This window comes from Haplochromis burtoni, unplaced genomic scaffold (assembly GCF_018398535.1).
Source record: "Haplochromis burtoni strain Fernald_Lab_line unplaced genomic scaffold, NCSU_Asbu1 Contig_171, whole genome shotgun sequence".
NCBI classification, from domain to species: Eukaryota; Metazoa; Chordata; class Actinopteri; order Cichliformes; family Cichlidae; genus Haplochromis; species Haplochromis burtoni.
The window spans coordinates 855,494-875,383 of NW_024582532.1; the positions used below are offsets into that span (position 1 = coordinate 855,494).

The 19,890-nt window shown below is 43.4% G+C and overlaps 1 protein-coding gene across 1 annotated transcript in view; it reads right to left on the reverse strand.

Moving 5' to 3' along the window:
- Positions 1-18,901, reverse strand: part of nfatc1 (nuclear factor of activated T cells 1) — a 47,809-nt gene extending 28,908 nt beyond the window's left edge. The window contains exons 1-6 of the mRNA XM_005943534.2: positions 18,152-18,901; positions 15,697-16,744; positions 15,232-15,391; positions 10,066-10,268; positions 7,887-8,059; positions 5,609-5,749 (exon numbers count right to left, since the gene is read on the reverse strand). Of these exons, the coding sequence (XP_005943596.1) occupies positions 5,609-5,749; positions 7,887-8,059; positions 10,066-10,268; positions 15,232-15,391; positions 15,697-16,744; positions 18,152-18,170 (1,744 nt within the window). The 5' untranslated portion in view covers positions 18,171-18,901. The remainder of the gene's footprint in view (positions 1-5,608; positions 5,750-7,886; positions 8,060-10,065; positions 10,269-15,231; positions 15,392-15,696; positions 16,745-18,151) is intronic.
- Between the last annotated feature and the right edge of the window lie 989 nt (positions 18,902-19,890).

Sequence of the window (19,890 nt, forward strand, 5' to 3'; positions counted from 1 at the left end):
TCAAATTTGGGGGGGAAAATGTCAGCATCCAGGTGACGCAGCAGGCCTCGCTAAAATCTAATACTGTAGACAGAAAAAACCCCAAGAAGATCCTTTTTTAGCTTCATTAGTCAACACCATTTACTAAATGAAGACCATGTGATGCAGCTGGAAACTAGTAAGTGGGTCTGAGAGGTTTGTTTATCATGTTAGTCGTATAGTCCAAGCATGATTAAAACAGATTAAAAAAAAAACAGTTGGGAGAATAAAATCAAACCAAAACAAAAACAGCAACAACAAAAACAAGATTACAACAAAACTTACAACTTGGTCATAAAGGGGCGTAACTCTCCACATCGCTGGATCCCAAGCAACAGCAGTTCTCATTCAAATTCAAATACTCCACCCTAACATGCTATTGGAGAACTTATGTTTAACTTTAATAACTTTTTTCTATTTTCTTTTTCATTGTTCAGATGCAATAGGGTAGCACATATGGTCCCTTGGCCAATAAAGGGTTAAGAGGAAGAAATGTTCAGCAGAATCAAGCTCATCGAGGGCGTATCTCCAATGACTGGTTGGGATTAAACACGAAGGTTTAAGAGAGAGAGAGAAAGATCCTGGCTGGTTATGAGGTTATGAGGTAAGGTTATGAAACATCTTATAACTTAACAACAAACTTGTCACATTTTGTAACCTTATATTGGACCTGCGATGCTCACTTCTAGCTCCATTTTCTTTGAGTCGCAGCTCAGAATAATAATCCTTGTTTATCTTTAGCTGGGCTTCGGCGCAGAGCCTCAGATCATCGCCCTTAAAGATAGCTTTCTTTTTAAGGGTATCCAGTCTTCTGATTAGCAGCCCTTCATAAACAGAAGTTTTGAGCACAGGCGGGTGGAGCTTCTGACAAAACCACATTAGAGATATCCGCTCTCTTTGACATCATCCAGAGCCAAGAGTAGAAAAATCTGTCTGAGCCTAAGCTTTTAGAGTGGCCTTGTTTCACAGGGGTTATTAGTACATACGCTGACTCCAATATGTCTACGTTTGCCCACGTTTAACATAAGCATCCACACTACAACAGCATAAACGGAACATAATGTGTCTACTTTTATCGGTGCATATCTATTTTTCTAAATAACCAAGGTACAGTTTATACTCCTGCTGACAACAAATGAAGTCTTCCAGTACTAATCAACACAAAGAGGTGACTAGAGGACAGCAGGGCCTAATTTCCCACATGGAGTGGCTGCGACTTATCACAGAAAGCATCTCCTGGGCAGTAATTTTGCAAATGAAAGCAAGGTGAGATCGAGTTAGGTTTAGATTACAGGCTGATGTCTGCAGCACCAAAGCCATACAGTAATCTCTTATGACTGATTGGCTGTAGTCACGAGTGGCAGCTGAACCGATGTTATCTTGGCCATTTCTGCTAAAGGGGGGACATGCAGGCAAGATAAAGCAAAGCCAGTTTGTGTTTTCAGACTGTGTGTTAAAGAGCAGGTGACAGAGTGTGCAGGTCTCTATGGGAAAACAGGGATTTCCTTCATGAGCGTGAGTCACGGGCAGCAACAAAAACAAACTCAAAAACATGAAACTGCACATGCACAAAAAACACGAGGTCTCAAGGTCACCCTCTCTTGTCACGTTCGCACTCCAGAAGTTTTTCATTATTTACCGCAAGAGGGGAGAAAAATCCATCGGACATTAAAACAAAAACCAAAACAAATTGATTTTTTTTTAGCAAGTTGGCATCTCAAGGCAGGGTCACTCATCCCGGCTATAATTGCAGGGGAAACTCTGACTAAAACACACACACACACACACACAGACGTATTCACTTGCAAGTACAGGACGGATGCAAAAACACAACTCTCAGGAATATTTGCATCTGTCAGCGTCCGCATGTTCTGTTACCGCAGCTTTGTGAAAGTTATTTTGTGAGAGCGCTTTATTGGAAGATTTGCAGGAAAATTGTCCATCGGTAAAAATAAATGCTTAAGCCCTTTATGGCAACAAAATCCACCACTCCGGATTTATGAGTTTGATTGTTAAATGGTTTCTCAGAGCTCAGCTTTGGCACGAGTAAAAAAACAATAAAAGTCTATAACTTTTCCAGAGCGTACATGTTCTACATGAAGATTTGAAAACAGAGATGAGTTGTATATTTTTTTAAAATATGCAGATTTGAGCCTTTAGTCCTTGGCCTTATTAGTTAGTATCTTATTATATCAGTGATGCCGTTTCACCCCAGAGAGTAATGACGTCTCTACTAGTCTACTGTTTCTATTTATCTGTGTGTTTATACAGAGAGCAGCTGTAAAGAAGAACCAGTTTGATCCACAGGGAGATCGCAGCTCATAGAGTTAATGAACTGAGAGCTGGTGGCAAAGAAGCAGCTTGGATAAAGAGGTGGACGGATGGAGGGAAGTGGAGGGGGGGCAGTGTTGTGGAAGCCTGGCTCAAGGGTGTTTCCATGGTAGGATTGCCCAGGAATCTGATGCTGGTGCCAGACGCAGGGAAACCCTCATCAAAAACAAGGGAGCACACCCATAAGCATCAGTCCACGAGGCCCTAAAGACGGCTAGATTCAAAGCTCAAGGAGAACCAGAGCAGCTAAAGACCCAAACATGTTGGACGTTTCTGTTTTGTTTCCTTTGTAAATGAACCAGATGAATGTATTTACAATGAGCTCAGAGTTTGGGTCAAACGATGTGACAATAAAAGTGATTTGATTTTGATTTGATTTGAAACAGAAACAAAAAATTCAGTCAGATCCGCTTCAGCCAAATTGTTATTAATTTATATTCAGCAACATGGTTCTGTTCTGGGACCTCTCCACCCTTTCGAGAGGATACGTGGAAAGCATAAGGCGTGGTCACTGCATCTTCCCTGCTCTTTCATACATGGAAAACAGGAGGCAGCAGAAACAGCAGCAAACCAGCCATTCAAAGCAGAGCAAGCATCAGAGATGACACATGCATTTAATGAGTCAGAGACAGCATGGAAAGGAAGAGCTGGGCTGGGGATGGGTTGCCAAGTTGCTTATAGATGTCCCGCAACTGACGGCAGGTTAAAGCAGATAAAATAGTCCACTCTGAAGCTTATCTTAAATATCAGTTCAATATCAACTGGACGATCAGCTACTGTGGAGCGGCTCTGAGAGCAGCTCATCTGGCGAGTTTACAGCTGAGGCAGATTTCACGGCTTGTTCGAACTAATGCTTTGCTCAATTTAGGATCAAAAATATGTGGTTTGCCAAGCAGGACACACTGATTGGATGAAACGCCAGGAGGCAGAGCTAAAAAGGTTACATTTATAGAGATTAATTGGTATCGATGAAAAGGTTTGGTAGTAGACAGTAGTTTGACAGCACTTTCACACTTGTGTCTGAAGCTTTCAACCACATTTCATATCTACCTGCTATGTGGTTTATCTAAATATTCAACAAGCTATATATTTTTTTAATTATTTAATACACTATGGCTATAAATTTGAAATGTGAGATAAAGGAAGAAAGTTTGTTAGAATAAAATTCAGCCAGTATCACTTTACACAAAGGAAGATTTCCATCTACATTATTGTGGTATTATTGTATTTGGGGACATCCATCTTTTCCATGTGAATATATGGAAAGCATAAGGCAGGGGTGAAAGCTCGGTACACAACAAAACAGACATCAGCGATAACAAGGATGACACTCATTCAGTCAGGCACAGCACTGAAACGAAGAGGTGGGTTGTGAAGCAGCTTGCAGAGGAAGAATCAACTAGAAGCAGGGTAAATCAGCTTAAAGAAAATGTGCCTACAAAATGTTCAAGGACTGTCAACTGATAGCTCTGCTGTGGGCTAGCACTGAGATCAGCTGTTATCAGCTCATACTCCAGGACTGCAGGCAAAGCCTTGTTTTGTAACCTGCCTTAAGTGAGTAAGTAATGCTATACTCACTTTATGCATCACTTTAATGCTAAATTTAAAAAACAGAATGGACCTTTCTATTAAATTCAAGTCAAATTTACAGTCCCCAGTTTGTTTTGCAGCATGTTTCACAAATGAAAAATACGTAATGTACAGAGCCAATATCAGATTTAAAAACAGGAGGACTTCATGTAAACTTTAAATTTCAAGTTTATCAAGCGCTCTTCTTCCTGTCTTTCTTATCTTTCTCCATCTCTGGGTGAAGTTTGCTCTCTTTCCCTTCCCTCCCTGTGAAATACAGGAGCTGGACCTTTAGCTAGCAACACACTGTGTGACAACTGCACGTAAATTCAGTTCTGGTTTTAACAATGAGCCAGTGAAGAGAAGCTAATATGGGAGCAACATGAACTTTATTTTCTAGTTCTTCTTAGTACTCTAACTGCAGGGTTTTAATCAACTGAAGGCTTTTCGGGGAAATTTTATGTTAGCCTGATAATAATGAATTACAACAGTTCAGTCTAGGAATAGAAAAATGCATGATTTTTTTTTTCAGCATGACAGGATGGCAGAGGATGTTTCTGTTTTAGTAAAGCTGTCCTAAATATTAGTTTAATGTCTGCATAGAAACGTATATCCTGGTGAAAAATGATTCCTAGGTTCTTTACAACAGTAGGACACAATTTTTATGAGGTTGTTTGGAGTTATTACGAACCTTTATGTCTTCAAGACATGCACAAACTAATTTTTGTTATCAGGTCTCATTAATAAATATAGCTCGGTATCATCTGCATAACAATGAAAACGTATCCACTGTTGTTTTTAATTACATTATATAGGGGAAGCGTGTATAGAGCTTCATGTCGTGCTCCAGAAAATGGTTCTGGTGTCAGCTCTAATTCATCACATGACATTAGTTCTGCCTCTGATCTGCCCTTTTCACCTCATGAGATCAGAGTTAAACAAAGAGTTTGCGCAGAGAGGAAAAAGATTCTTCTTCCGAGTGTTAATAAACAATCTCACTACTCCATCGTACAGTGCTGGAGGCGGGCTGCCTGTGTGCCCGTGCAGCCTTGAATTCCTGCTTCCACAGGTGGAACAATGAAAAGGCTTCCTTTCTTTCTTTTTTTTTTGAATGAGTCACCGTCGTGATAGGATCACACGTGTTTACATTGCTCAGCCTTGGCCCAAACTGTACCTCACGTTGCTTTGCTAAAGCTAATCAAGGAAATTGCTGTTTGTAAACGTTGTCGTATCAACATCTGGGAGCAGTCCCCACTCCCTCCTAACCAAAACGGCTTAACGTAAGAAAAAGAGAAACAAATACTGATGCAAGGCACACACACACACACACACAAAAGTGTCCACACCACGTGCACAGCCACCCACCTACATGCGCACGCACACACATACGCAACACATGCTGCATTTGTGATCCATTCCTCTGCTGAACAGGCAATGGAAACTTCTGCAAAAGTAAATCTGCTGGGTTAAAAATACAGCGCATTAATGTGCACCACATGTGGCACTCTGGCAGAATGGAGGATATTTTGACGGCGGGGGGAGGAGAGGAGCTGGGAGGGGAGGAGCAGTCCTGGGGTTTCTCCAACAGCAGAGAAAGGGAGACACACACTCACACACACACGCACACACATACACACACTGCTGCACTGAGATGAAACAGCGCAAACTCCCAAATCTCCTCCGGCTTTACCTTGAGCCTTTTCCACGAACACCACCTTGGAGTCGTGCTGGAAGTTGTGTCCATCGAGGAGCATCCTCTCCCCTCCGGGGGCGGGACACGTCTCCAGGCTCTGCTTATCCACCAGCGGCAGCTCTTGGGCTGATCTCTGAGCTGTGGGAGGGAAAAAACAAACCGGGCCTCATCGCTCAGCTAATACACACCCACTCCCCATGCAGACCTGAGCATCCAGACCGAGGCTGAATCACTACCTAGACAGCTTTCACAGAGCTGTAAACCTCAACTTCTCCATGTTAAAATTAAGATCCCTGTTTGGCAGTAAGCATAGAGAGGCCTCATGTTGTGTTTATTTGTGTTTCCCTTAAATTATAGAGGATGTTTCCTCTCAAATATTTCCTCTCCTGATCCTCCTTACGCCTCACTCTTAACTTTTGGCCTGTCTTTCTCATTCCTTGTTTGCCTTCATTTTTTTCTCCCCCCTCCAAAACGATCTATCACACGCCACAAAATACTCGCAAACCTTGTTCTGTCTTCAGCTAGATGTAAAGCTGATGTCTTAGCCAAGTTTAGCCCATGTAATTTCATTCTGATTGACCTGGATACATAAACAGAGGCTGAATATTTGCCTCACATGAGAATCATCTTTTTGTAATTTGATGCTGCTGTTTTCTGATTTTGATAAAACTCTAATTCCCTGTCTTTGGAAACGATCAATCTCTCCCACATCTCTCTGCTGCTCTTCGCCTGTGTGTCATTTTCAGCCTCGCTCACACACCAGGACGAATTTTGGTCAAAAACAATTGCTTTGTGGCAGTCATTCAAAAACTAACAATGGTCTATTTCAAGGGGTTGAGCTCATGGTTTAACTACTGTCTTTCATTTACCTCATAAGACTTAATCTGTGTGGCAGCCCTTGGTGCCAGAACCACATGAAGTGGCTGATCTGCCTGAATTTAGCCCGGTCCATTGAAAGGTCAACTCCAGTGCAGTGCAGTCAATGGGGTTTATCGAGCCAGGCTTAAAAAGCTTTTACAGGGTTAATACTATTACATTAAAGTGTAGTTCACTATCACATGAACCGCATTCAGTGGCTCTCGTTACATGGCTGCATCTTTTCCTTTTATCTTTATCAGGGAATCTACAGCTTTTCTCTTCTTTCATAATTTTGACTCAGTCCAACGTTGCTCATTAATATTCTCTGATCTGGTCGAGAAACGGATAACAAAATTTGATTTGCAAAGAAAAAACGGACATTTTCAGATTTGAGAAGCTTACGTCAATTTGGTTAATCAATTAAGGATTAATCAGTTCTCATCGTTTCTGATTAATCTACTGCCCAGTCCTTCGGTCTTGTGATCTTTTTAAATCGAGCGGCATCCACTTACAACCACCAGTCACATGGACTTTTGTTGTCTTTCTAATCTCACTCCATTTGATTTGAGGAATTATTAAAAGTCTAAAACTAGAACACGATACAGTATTTCACAAAAACAAGCCTGTCTGCGTCCCCGTCAGCAGCTGTGTGAGTGTCTGTCTATCCAATAAATGTTGAGATATTCGTCTTGTACAAAGCACCCATTCACACGGAAGAGTTGTCTCACACTGATTAAGTTAAATATAGTGGATACTTCTGACCCTTTAGAGGGGTGTGACAGCCATTTAGGCAGCACAAGGCTCAGTGGTCAGCACTGCGCCTTGTGGTAAAAGGGTGCTAGGCTGTATGAGTTCCCTATGATTTCTCCTGCCATCACAAACTTGTTAGGTGAATTTGCCTATCAAAGGAACTTAAACAAATAACTGGTCTAATTGTTATCGTTATATTTATCACATAATCCAGATAATTTTTCAAGAAATAAAAAAAAAATCACTGATTTTGCATCTCTTAAATCATAATTCTACTTGTAGTGCTTTTATTTTGAAGGACAAGCTTGTTTAGATGTCGTGTTGCACTGCAGGTATGTGAGGAGATTCTTACACCATACCTGTGAGCCAGCAGCCAGTCACAGTTAGAAGGAAACCTCTGGAGACTGTAGTCTATTTTCTTTAGTATTAACAAAATGACTTTTCAGAAAATTACAACTGGAAATGATGCATCATGGTGGATGCTCATTGCTTGTAATACTTAGAGTCTGTTAAATGCACAGAATGAGTTTCCCTGCTGGGATCAGTGACACTATCTTACGCTTCTACCCGTGTGCACGCTAATGGAGCCCTTTAAACGACTGTAGAAGGCTGATGAGTTCAAGTTTGGCATTTTCAAAGCAGGACAAATATGAGTGGATGTACTTACAGCACTCGATGGGGTTTGATGCCACCTGCAAAGACACCGTTCTCCCCGTGGCTTGGTTGATGTGAACCCTGAACACCATCCGCACACGCGTGTTCTTGCGTCCGATGTCGGTCTCCCCCTTCCTCAGCTCTATGTCCGAGTTACGCAGCTTCAAGATTCCCGCGCAGTCGATTCTGTGTTTGCAAAGACACAAGACAAAGAGTCTGCTGGGTCCGTTTATGACATATATAATCTCACACTTAATCAGGATTTATGTAGCAAAGACTTTCACTCTGGACTTCATCACTGTAGCCCCGAAGAAGGCTGTCAACAGAAGATTAACATCCCCACTCCCAGCAGAGCTTTTACGCCTCAGTGGACCTGCTCTGGGGTAAAACTGAAGCTCTACAAAAAAAAACAAACGCCTGGAAGCATTCAATTTTTCATGAATCTGTTTGATTCACATGAGCCGGCTCCTTAAATATTGTTGCCCCTGCACAAATCTCACCACCAGGAATTGGCTATAAGATGTATTTTGAGGAGTCAAAGTCTTCATCGGACACTTAATAAGCCCCTTCTTCACTGAACTCCTCTAACTTTTTCATACTTCAGTACCTCGGGCCTTTCCAAACGGTTTCTGGCTTTTCCATCGCTCTGCTACTTGATGCTGCATTCCTCAAAGCCTACTTAATGTCAACTTTTACACACACTCGGACACTCCCTTACATTCTTCTGTACTTCACTGGTGAAGTAATCAGGTGTTGATGCTAAGGACCCCAGCTGTTCTGCTCTCTGCCTACACAAACAGACTGACTGCAAAAAATCACATACTGAGGGATCTCGTCAGTGAGTTTTGGGGTTTTTTCATTTTTTTTAGAAGAAGAGGACAAAAAAAAGACACTTTTATTTCTTTTAAGGCACTAATTTATGAAGAGTTAATTGAATTCATACCAACTCGACTCTTGTGGCTTCATTAGCCGCAAAAAACAAATCTGCGTTGGTGTTGCTTAACAATTTAATTTAAAACTTTTCCTCCTAAATCATCATGATTAACTATTCCAGGGATATAATAACGCCTGTATCCTATACCGCATTATGAAACATATATACGTCACACTGGACTGGAGCACATGTCAAATCCACCACAAAACCCTTCGTGTACTCTGTCAGTACTGTGAAGAAACCCTGAGGTGAAGTCGTTGTATAAGTGGAGCTTGTGTGTTACATCCATTAAAAAGCAGGGGAAGTGCTGATGGTAGCAGGATGTTACTACCTGCAGCACAGACAGAGACCCCGGGTCCCCTGTTAGCAGCCCGAAGACTTCCCAGTAATCTGATCTCTGAAGCTCATAAAATGGGAAAAGCCACCCATCTGTGTGCAGAGAGTAACACTTCAAGAGCAAAACTAAAGCCCTAAAGGAGACATGCAAGCTCAAAGACATGCACAGATAAATCAAAAGCAGCAATCTAACATGCTTTGATGAGGCTTTAGAAGCTCGAGAGGAGTGAAATTCCCCTCTCACCAGACCAGACTGATGCCTCTGTTGAAATAAATTCCCTTGATTTTAGTATCCCTTTAATATGATAACAGTGAAGATGCATTTTTACAGCTACCACAGCAGCTGGTGTTTACTGGCTGCACTAAACTCCATCATAGCAAGAATTATTATTTCAAGTCTTTTGGACTCGTGTATTTGCTGTGAAATCTAAGTCATTCATTTAAGATTTAAATGTTAAAATATTCAAGTCGAATGTTGACTTGAAAGCAAAATCAAACTAGTCAAAGGACTTGATTGCGAGAGCTTTGAAGGAACATTGACGAAATTGTCCACTCTTAACTTGCAGCTTGCTCGTGGACAATTAAAAGATTTGACTTGGACTTGTTTCAGCTGACTCAATGCATGGCATGACTTTTCTTGATGGACTTGAAGGAAATTTCTCAAGGGACAGCAGATTTCACTTGGATTTCCTGTCAGTGACCAAACGTGACATGGGCTTGTACAAAATGTGCTTTCTTGGTTAATGACTTGAGACTGGCATTGCCATTGTCTCAAATGACTCTTTAAAAGGTTTCACTGCCAATCAGATTCATCCCAGTTTAAAACCAGTGCTTCATTCCAGTGCACGCCAGTTCTTAAACAATTTGAGACTGGATGTCCAAGTCAAGTCTTGAGCTGTATTTTTAGTCTGGTGATACTCACATGGCCCGCATGTTGTTCTCTGGTAGCAGTGGGATCTCCAGAATCTTGGTGTTGTTATGCATGGCCTCGTGGCTCGGGGTGGACACCGTCTTGCCTGTGATCCGGTGGACCTGGTAGAAGGCGTGTGGCCTCAGCAGCCTGTCATCAGCTGTGCCGATGAACAGCTGCAAAGTCAGGGGTTCACTCTCCATGTAGCCGTGAAGCTAAGAGACAAAGAAACGACGGACATGTACGGTCAAGCTTACAAACTGTCAGAACGTAACGCAGGTCTTTCAGAGGTCAGGCTTTCCAACAAAGTAGCCTTTTAGGACCGTGTAATCATCACCCTTTTCATCTTTAATTTACTACCAACATCCTGTGCCCACTTCCTCTACGAGTTCATGTCAGGTCTGCCAAGATGTTGATCCAACAGTGGCTCAATCTCATGGGGCCAAAGAGCGGTAAAATACACCTACAGTCTGCAGCTTTGTGATTTGTGAGCACCATGCTCGCCTTGTGACATGACTGAGGCAGTGTTTTGGAAAAGTCAAGGTCGAGCCATTTAGACCCAAACAGGGACAATCAGGGTCAAGTTAACTGCTTGCTACAGTTGGTGGGCTCGTCCCAGAGCATCTAAAGTAATCCCAGACCTTCATAGGTGTTGCCTGACAAGAGGCCTCCTGCCAGGATGACCTCAACCTCCCAGACTGCAGAGTGCAGGCATGAGGCCCAAACCCGCAGGCTGAAATTTGAGAACAGCGGCTACTATTGACACTCTGTCAGAGAGTTATGTATGTTATCCATACAATGCAGCAGAAGAATTACAGCAGAATATTTAACATTAGTTTTATGTTTACATCTAAGTAAATATGAGTGAGGCTCGACATTTTACACCACTGTCAATTTAAACTGAGGAAACTAAACAGAGAAAAGCAACATTTTTTTTATTTTTAAACCATGATTAATATGTTTCAGCAAACATCAACATGTGGATTAATATAAAAATGAACTTTCTTTTTTTTTTTAAAAGTGCTCTTTTTTTCCAATCTGTAATTTTTTAGGCTCTTAAATTTCCTCCATCTTTAACCAAAACATCCCAGCTGGACTTGCTCCTGTTTGGCTAAACAGTCGTAAAGTTTTTCCATCTTTTAAATTACATTAAGCAATTCTGCTTCACTTGAAATGCCTCCAGTAATCAGGTTTGAATTAGTGTCGGCCATTCAGGGTCAAGTATTGGGACGTTTTTTTCCTCTCTCTATGGGCTATTAGTATTCAAATGTATTCAAAAATACAGTTTAACTAAGTAGACTTTATTGCATGCTATCACGCAGAACAGCACTTTATCTTGACTGATTAAGAGCTTCTAAGAGTCAAACTGGTCTGAGTCTGCAAGCAAAGTGTTATAAAACGAGCACTAAACGCACATCGTCATCCACAAACCCGTCAAAGCGTAATAGAGGCCGACACTCAACCCCGACTAATTATAAGGCACTTTGGAAAAGAGTGTCGGCTGAAACAATCAGTGTGGAAATGTTGAAATGAAGACCGCACTTTTCACTTACATAAGGGGAGCACTCGAGGCGAGCAGCGCCCACAATGAGAGTGAAAGCCTCAGACTGGGGAGGCATAACATGTGATTTGGAGGAGGATCCCTGTCAGGGTTAAGAGCCTGCGAAAGCCCCGTATATTTGTGTAAGGAAATGGGTTGCTGCCTAGCAATGCTGTTTATTCAGGCAGCAGGAAGGAGTGTGATGAAGTGAGGTAGTCTGCTCGCGAGGTTAGTTACTCTCAAACTGTAATTACTTACAGATTACTGATTATCTGCTTTGAATTATTATCAGCAACAAAGTCTAGACAAATAGAAATAATCAAACTTGATAATATCATCTGACTGCTTTCAGCTGTTTTTGGTTTCTTTGCTTCCAAACCTTTACAAAGCATCCATTTAGAAATGCTCGTAATTTATGTCAGCATCATCATCCATCATTTTAAGACACAAGCAGCAATCATGAAATTAAGAAACCTTTCCCTTTTAGTTTTTCTGCTCCGTGATCTGAATCATATGTTTTTACAAAGCAATTCAAGCAGACAACAGTTATGATTTGTTGATGCAATTAAAATCACTGAGATACAGCTTCATGTAAATCCACTGCTCTTTCACTCTGGCAGTTTGACGCTGGCGAAGCAGCCAAGCCTCCCCAGTTCACATTATCACCCACAAGAGGAATGCCGAGACTCCGGCCGGGTGAGGGCGACCAGCGCTTCCATTCCATTCCTGTGATGCCCCAGCAACTCTAAAATGGTTATAAATAGGAATCCTCCATCTTTATTTTCAAAGAGAGATAACCCAGTATGTCTCAGATGGCATTTGCTAATTATACAGGCCAAGAAAAAGCACATGACGCCAAAATAACAGCATCTAAATCTACAAAAACATACTTCAAAAGAGCATGTTGGGTACTTTTTGGTCAGATCATAAAAGCTTACTTCAGTCAGGGTGAAAAAGAGGACCTCACAGACATGAATACAGAGCATTTCCTCTCCACCAAAGTACAGCTTGAAACCCTGAGCATAAGCTGCGGTGAGGACTGGACGCAGCACTTCAGAGGGGCATTCTTCAGTCTGCTGCTGGTGCAAGGGCGGGTGTGGTTGAGGCAGGCAGCAGTGATGGCATTGAAAAAGAACAGAAAACAGCCAGCTTAACTGTGCTGATGCTAGAGGTGGAGAAAACGTGTACCACACTGAACAGGACCTTCCAGAATAAACTCTGTAAAGTCTGGGCAGGGTTTGAGTCAGAAAAGCGACGGGACGAGCCGCAGAGGCTTCGTCAGCCAGCGTCCGCGGCAGAGGCTGCGCGCACCGTGTAATCAGGAAGTCGCAGAGATGGAGCTGCCTTGTCTGAGGCTCCCTCCAATATCTCCATCACAGCCTGCCAGAAACGTGTGTGGTTTAGCTTGCTGCCGCCTCCGCAGGACGCAGGGCGCGATGATGTCAGCCGTACAGAGAGGAACTTTCCTAAACAAAGGGAAGTCTGTGTGGTTGGGGTGGTAGCTGGCAGAAAAAGTTGGGGGGGAGGTTTAAAGAGAACACACACTCTCTATTTCAGTTGAGGTGAACCCAGACCCCTGTCATTAAATCATTAGCACCTTCTCATGGTGAGCCTCACACAGATGTGCGGCTGTAGTTGCGACACTATGGCTAATACAACGTGTTTTGCTTTCCAGATTTTTCTATTCCAACGCTGCATACAAATGTAATATTTCTGTCCAACAAACAGAGGACTTCCATTCAAACACTATTACTTTTAACCTTTTAGTAAGATCACTCCAGGAAAAAAGACGTCAGTACATCCTATTTTTAATACCAACTATGACGAATGCTGTTTGCAATTAGTTACACGAAATCAATCACAGGCAAACTTTTTCAACTACAAAATTAGCAACAGGAAAAAAACAAAACATCCTAAAATTGAGTATGTATTTTGTTTCCTGGTGCTCCTCCATCCTCACCATCACTAGCCACAGCTATGAGCTGCTCCTCCTCATCCGTGACGCACTCAAAGGTCGAGAGTTTTAACTTGTGTTGACAGACTTTTTGTCACTATTTATGCACTCAACAAAAATGCCAAATTCTCTCTCAGATAAATACACAGTTGTATAAGCTCTTTGTTAAATAGATTTAAGGGCTCTTTGACTAGCATGCTGCTAGTTCTTTCCCTTTCATGATACAAAATAAAACTTTATATCATATAGTTATCAATATCCAGTCCAGCTTATTTTACTATCACTTATTTTAATGCACTTAAGTCCAAATGTGTTGAGAGTGAACATGTTGCATGGACATGAAATCAAACAGCAACCTCAGCAGCAGAAAAACTGCAGTTCTTCTAGTGGCCACTCGAGGCTGATGAGTTAATACCCACTGGATTAAATGGGCAAGTTTGGAGACGGGATTTTTTTTTTATAACCAGTTCAAATTGTATTCATGTTGCATGTTAGTAAAGGCTGCTTTGAGTAATCGGCGCCGTATCATATTGTTCAGTATTTGGTTGGATTAAAACAGACAAAGGAGTCAGAGTCAGTTTGTGAGGGAAGGAAACCTTCATGCCACAGTTTGCATCTAATTCTATCCCAGTGAAATACAGATACACCTTGCTAACCAAGGTAGTAGTTAGCACTCCCTGACAACTAATCTAAACATGGGCATGTCTTCATCACAACAAAACAAACAAAAACCAAGAAAGCAATGCCCCACATACCAACGTCAGGGCTTCAAAACAGCAGTTCACAAACTGGCTACATTAAAATCACTCTTTAGCAATGTAAGAATTCCCTGATGCCCGAAGAAACATGCAAAACTGCTTAGTCTAAAAAAATATTTTATCAAAAGCGAAGGAAAAACACAAGAGTGTCTAGTAAATTCGTTGACTTTTTGTAACGTGTTAAGAAAAAGCCAGAAGGTGTTAATAAAACCAACAGAACTCCTTACACTCGCTTTGTCTAACGCCTCTCTGCAGACCCTTTATTTATTCAAACACTGAGGTCAGCGGTGTGGCGTAATGGTTGGGGGGACCAGATGGGTTTATAACCAAAACATCTGCAGATGTCCACATTTTTTCTTCTTGGACTCAACCACCACAGCTACTGTGGTTAAAGCTCATGACTAAGCTCTTACTGGCCATGCTACATTAGTTCGTAACTGTCTGCGTTGCACTTGAAAACGCAATGGAAAAATCTGAGTCACCCTCGTCTGGACAGGAACTGACTGCCTGAGTGGACTGGTCTGTCTAATAGCATACCTATGGTATTCCATTCAGAAATGTGACATCTTTAAATAACATAAGAGGCAGGTCATGAAACACATGTCGCTCTAATCTTTTTTAACACATGAGGTAAAAGACAAGAGGAGGGAGGTGTTGAGGTGAGAAGTGACGAGGTAAGGAGCCGGAGTAAAAATGAGCCTAATGGCCGAACCATGTGTTGCTCCGATTACCGCAGGAAACCGAAGCTTCATTCCCAGTCAGTGGATGATAAATGGGAATCTCTTTGTTTTTTAAGCCACTTTCTTTTGAAATTCTAGATTGCGTTGCTTATTAAAATGCTCATATGATACAAAGGAAAAACATTATTCTTCACATAAAGTCACTGTAAGTCAAAATGCAAATAAGAAGCACTGGTTCTAGCAGACCTGAATGACTGGGTGTCCTCCCGCCAGAGCCTTCACTGCTCCCCTGCTGCCCTCTGTCTCGTAATGGGCTCGGTGGTGGGACTTGGGCTGCACTTCGATCTGCAGGCTGTACGGCCCGGAGCTGGATGGCAGCTGCCAGTCGAGAGCTGGCAAAGACGGGCTGTAGTGGCAAAACAAAAATACATGTTCAACATGTCACCGTAACAAGAGGAGGGCTTATTTTAGATGGGCTTATCAAGGTAGAATGTGCAGAATGTGGATACTGCGATACGCCAGAGCATGTGATAAAGCCAGTAGCTTAAAGATACTTAAACACACTAATCCTTACTCAAAATTCACTCCGGTTCCAGGCATAGTGAAAGAATAACGGTCTTTGAACAACACATCTGATCAAATGCCAGAAATACTAAAAGAATTTTACATTTAAATGCATTTTTTCATGCTTGAGTAAACCACCATCCTTACCTGACATACTGCTTTGGCTTTGACCAGGAATATGGGTGTTGTGGTACATCCAGAAACCCACCGCAGTAGCCCTCCTTCTTCAGGGACATGCGATTTGCTGGGTGCTCATCCTGACACAGCTCCCTAGGGCTCAGCTCCTCACCTCTAGGCTCCACCTTCAGGTTGATGGTGGTGCTGGGCTCCAGGCTGGTTTTTCGGGCCTTCATGGGGATTCCCTCTCCGAGGTCAGTCATTCCATCTGTGGTCAAGGCATTGATGGCTGCCAGGATGGCTGAGTTGGTGTACTGGTTGGTGTTTGGCAGCCAGGTCTCCTCTGTGACACTGAGGCGAGGAGATGTCTGTGGGGACAGACCTGGGGAGTGGTTGGGTGAATAAGGGAAGTGCTTTTGTGGCGCTCCGCTGCCATTTAAGCTGTACTTCCTCTTTGCACCACAGGGGGAATTGGGCCTGGAGCCACGCTGTCCCATCCAGGTGTCGTCCGTTATACTCGTGCGAGGGGACGTGGAGGGGGAGTGACGAGGAGAGCCACCGGAGGCGCAGCCGTCGCTGGGGAGGGTGAGGGTGGAGCCCTTGGGGGACACAGAGGGAGACTGCCAGGGGGAGTTCTGGGGTGAGTTGTCGTAATTGTAGGAGAAGCTTGACTCATAGGAGGATGCATCGGACAGGTTGCTACGTGATGAGACGCTGCTGGCCGGACTCAGGCAGCTGGGGTCACGGTAGCCATCTGCACTAGGGATGGTCAGTGTCACTATGGAGTTGAATCTCTTAGCAACAGGAAGGTTGCTTTCCTCCACCTCATCCTCAGGAAACTGACCGTAAGCTGTGATCTCGATACGAGGGCTCTCCAAGGTCGGGGCTCCGTTTGGGCGGATGCTTGTGGATGAAAAGTATCCGGCCGCTCTCATGTCATCCTGGGAGTCATAACTGTGAGGCTCGCTGACAGAGACAGATATGGCAGGGCTGGACTGCAGGCTGTGGTACTGGGAGGGAAGACAAGGGTTGCCCAGTGGGAGAGAGAGACTGACGTTTGGCGTGTAGCCATATGCATCTGGAAAGCAAACAGATTGAGTTTGTTACCATGATAATCAAACACACATTCACTGGCTGCACTCACTGTGAGGGAGACCGATGCCAAAGTTAAGTCTTATGAGAGCTGTTGCAGAGGCGTTGGCTGTAATGGCAAAAGAACAGCTTGCCTACTGGATCTGGCCTTGACCATTTCCTGAGGCAGAAGGTTTGCAAGTTGAAAAGGTATCTGAAAAGGATCTCAAAACACGCCAGTCAGGCCAGTGATACAAACTCTTTCTGAATGGCCCAAATTGTACAAAGCAAATTGGGTGGGAAATCCGAATAAAGGAGCCAAAAATAACTCCAGTCTAAAAATAACCAAAAGCAAAACCAGGTAATTTTTTTCCACTCCACATTTGCCAGATTTATACCACTTAATGCACACGGTGCCCATAAACTGTAACATTATGAAAACACACTGATGCTTTTGTTGGCCCGTTTCATGTTGTAGCAGCCATCGAAAATAAACACAGGAGGGACATGACTCGTTTATTTGCATGCCGTAAAGGTGCACGCTGTACCAAGCCAGGAGAAGCTTGTGGTGTTGTGCCAGTGCTCCCGCTGGGACACATGAAACTCTGCCCATCTGTGGTGATGGCTGAGGTCACAATTAGGTGCAGAGGGCGGGGGGGTTGACATGGGAAAGGCAGTTGTGGTTATATGGTGCATGAAGCCGGCTGAGTGTGACCACAGCAGGGCACATTGATACGCATGGAGACGGCGGCTGCAGACAGACATATGCAGTCACCGCAGCTCCTGTCTGCTGTAAATTAGAGAGAATTAGGGGCCCAGCCATAAAGACTATGACATCAATGCAGCACCATATGACTCCTTGTAATAAAAGAAAATTATGCCTACATTTAAAATCCTGCTTGTGGTGAGTGATACAGTAGCACTGAAGTGTGTGTTTTCTAAAATTAGCTGACATCCTGACAGTTTGCCTTGAGGGGAGGGGGGCTAGCTGCACCATCAAACGACTCTGCTCAATACTGTCCTCTGAAGCACTCGCACACTGTTACCCACAATGCCCTGTCAGTCCTCAGCGACTAACATTATTGGGCGCACTTTTTAGTCATAAGAGATTCACAGCAACAGAACCACGCCCACCTCTCCAAAATCAGCAGGGAGGGGCACTCACTAAATAGCTACACCGCTGCTTTAATACTGTAATTAACTACAATATACTGAGATAGTGTAGATAAGACCCACGGTTCAACAACACATCCCAGTTTAATGTGTTGCATGCGGGTGTAAAGTGTCAGGCACTGACAAGAAGCTAAAAAAAAATGCCACGTTAATAGCCGCAACTCGCTGTGATTAAAAATAAATAAATAAAATATAAACTAAACACTCTGATGGGGAAGCCTAGACAAAAAGTCGAACTCACCCTCTTCAGCAGATTTCATTTTCCCCTTTGAGCAGAGCAACTTCTGAGATCAAACTCTGAGTACAGCTGCAGGCGGATACGATTCCTTATCCATATAGTGGAGCGGATAAATTCCCCCAGCTGTTGCTCAGGATCCTCTCTCGCTGTTTCACCACGATCAGAAATCACAAATTATTTCGGTGGAAGGGAAAAACGATGGTTCTCTATTCTTTCAGATACAGGAGGGGGGGGGGGATGCATTCAAAGTGGGGGGAAGAAAAATAAGCGACGAAATGTTAAAACACGTGGAATAAGGTCATGACTAGGATGCAGACGTTTGCGCTAAGAAAGGCTATCTTCGTCGCTGTGCTGAGATATCTGACTCTTTGTTGGGGGATCCTGCCTCTGTTGGGTCTCCGTGACGCACTGCTTCGGCGCACAGAGAACTTGTGCGCTTTTAAAGCTGGGGATCACCTCAGCACCGACGCGCCGCCCTTCCTTCGCTCTGACGCATCTGCGCGTCCGACCACCGCACGGGTCCAGCGGAGATCCTCTCTCTCACTGGGGGTTTCCAGAGGCAAAAGAGGCCAATTAGAGAAGCTGGCAGAGAACCTCGAAAGATCCGAGAGAGTAAAACAAGCCACGCCAAACTGCCGAGCTCCGAGTGATTGGAATGAAACATCCAATGCAAAAGCTAATCCTGCACAATGTGAGCCAGGGCGAGCATCCTGTTGAATATAAACAGTGGAATAACTTGAGTTGGAATGACACAGCACAGCACAACACGCTATGAACTGTTAAGGTAACGGATCTTAAAAGAAAACGTGCAACTCAAACTGTGCCCTCGTCATCTATTACTGACTAAATGAGCATAAACAGCGTTAATCTGCACTTTATCTGCTGAATCTGTTCCTCTTGGCGTCACTTGCAAAGGAGTGATCAGCGCGCTGCTGTAAGACACTGCACATGGAAATCAAGATTTATGTGCAGTCTAATCCTCACGAGCATTTTACATTAAACTGCTGCCATTTTCACCCTGAAAGAGCCATTCATCATCTGGTTAGCGTAGGATGTTAAGTTAAAGGCTGCCTGCTTGTGGAATTTCAGATGGCGCTGCAGAAGCAGCAGAGCAGGTGTGCTGGTACATGCAAGAACATATAGTGACCACCTTGTGCTGTTTCATGACCAACATATAAAGCATGAGAAATCCTTGAGATCTTGTTTAGGCCTCTCGTGGGTTTTTGAAGTTATTGCAAAGGCAAATAATTGTTTTTCCATTTCCCCCTCCCTGACAGAATGCAGGTCTGCGGGGCACAAACACATATAATTATGTGTTTGCATAGGACTTGCATAGGAGCACTATATAAAAATCAAGTGCTATACCCAGTCATTTGACACGCTGAACTGAGAATGTTCATAGAGTTTTCCACAGGCCGCTCCGTGGTCGGTGTAGACTTATTCGGCTTCTCTATCCTCAGCACTCGCAGGCTGGGTTGTTGCTATCTTTGGAAGGTCTGGACCTTCCAGTAGCTGGCAGCAGGCCCGAGGTTTCTTTGACGACAACAGTCACATGAGGCTCTCTAACGGTCTGTCTATCCCTGGAGGTGGGAAGCTACTTTACAGAATCATATCAGCAGGCCCTGTTTGGTGTGATACTGGTGGTGTCAGGCTAAGGCCATTCTCAGTTTGGACGTGTTATGGTGCACCTTTATTTAAAGGTCACTCTTTTATCTTTTCATTTTAACTCGAGTGTCTGAAGC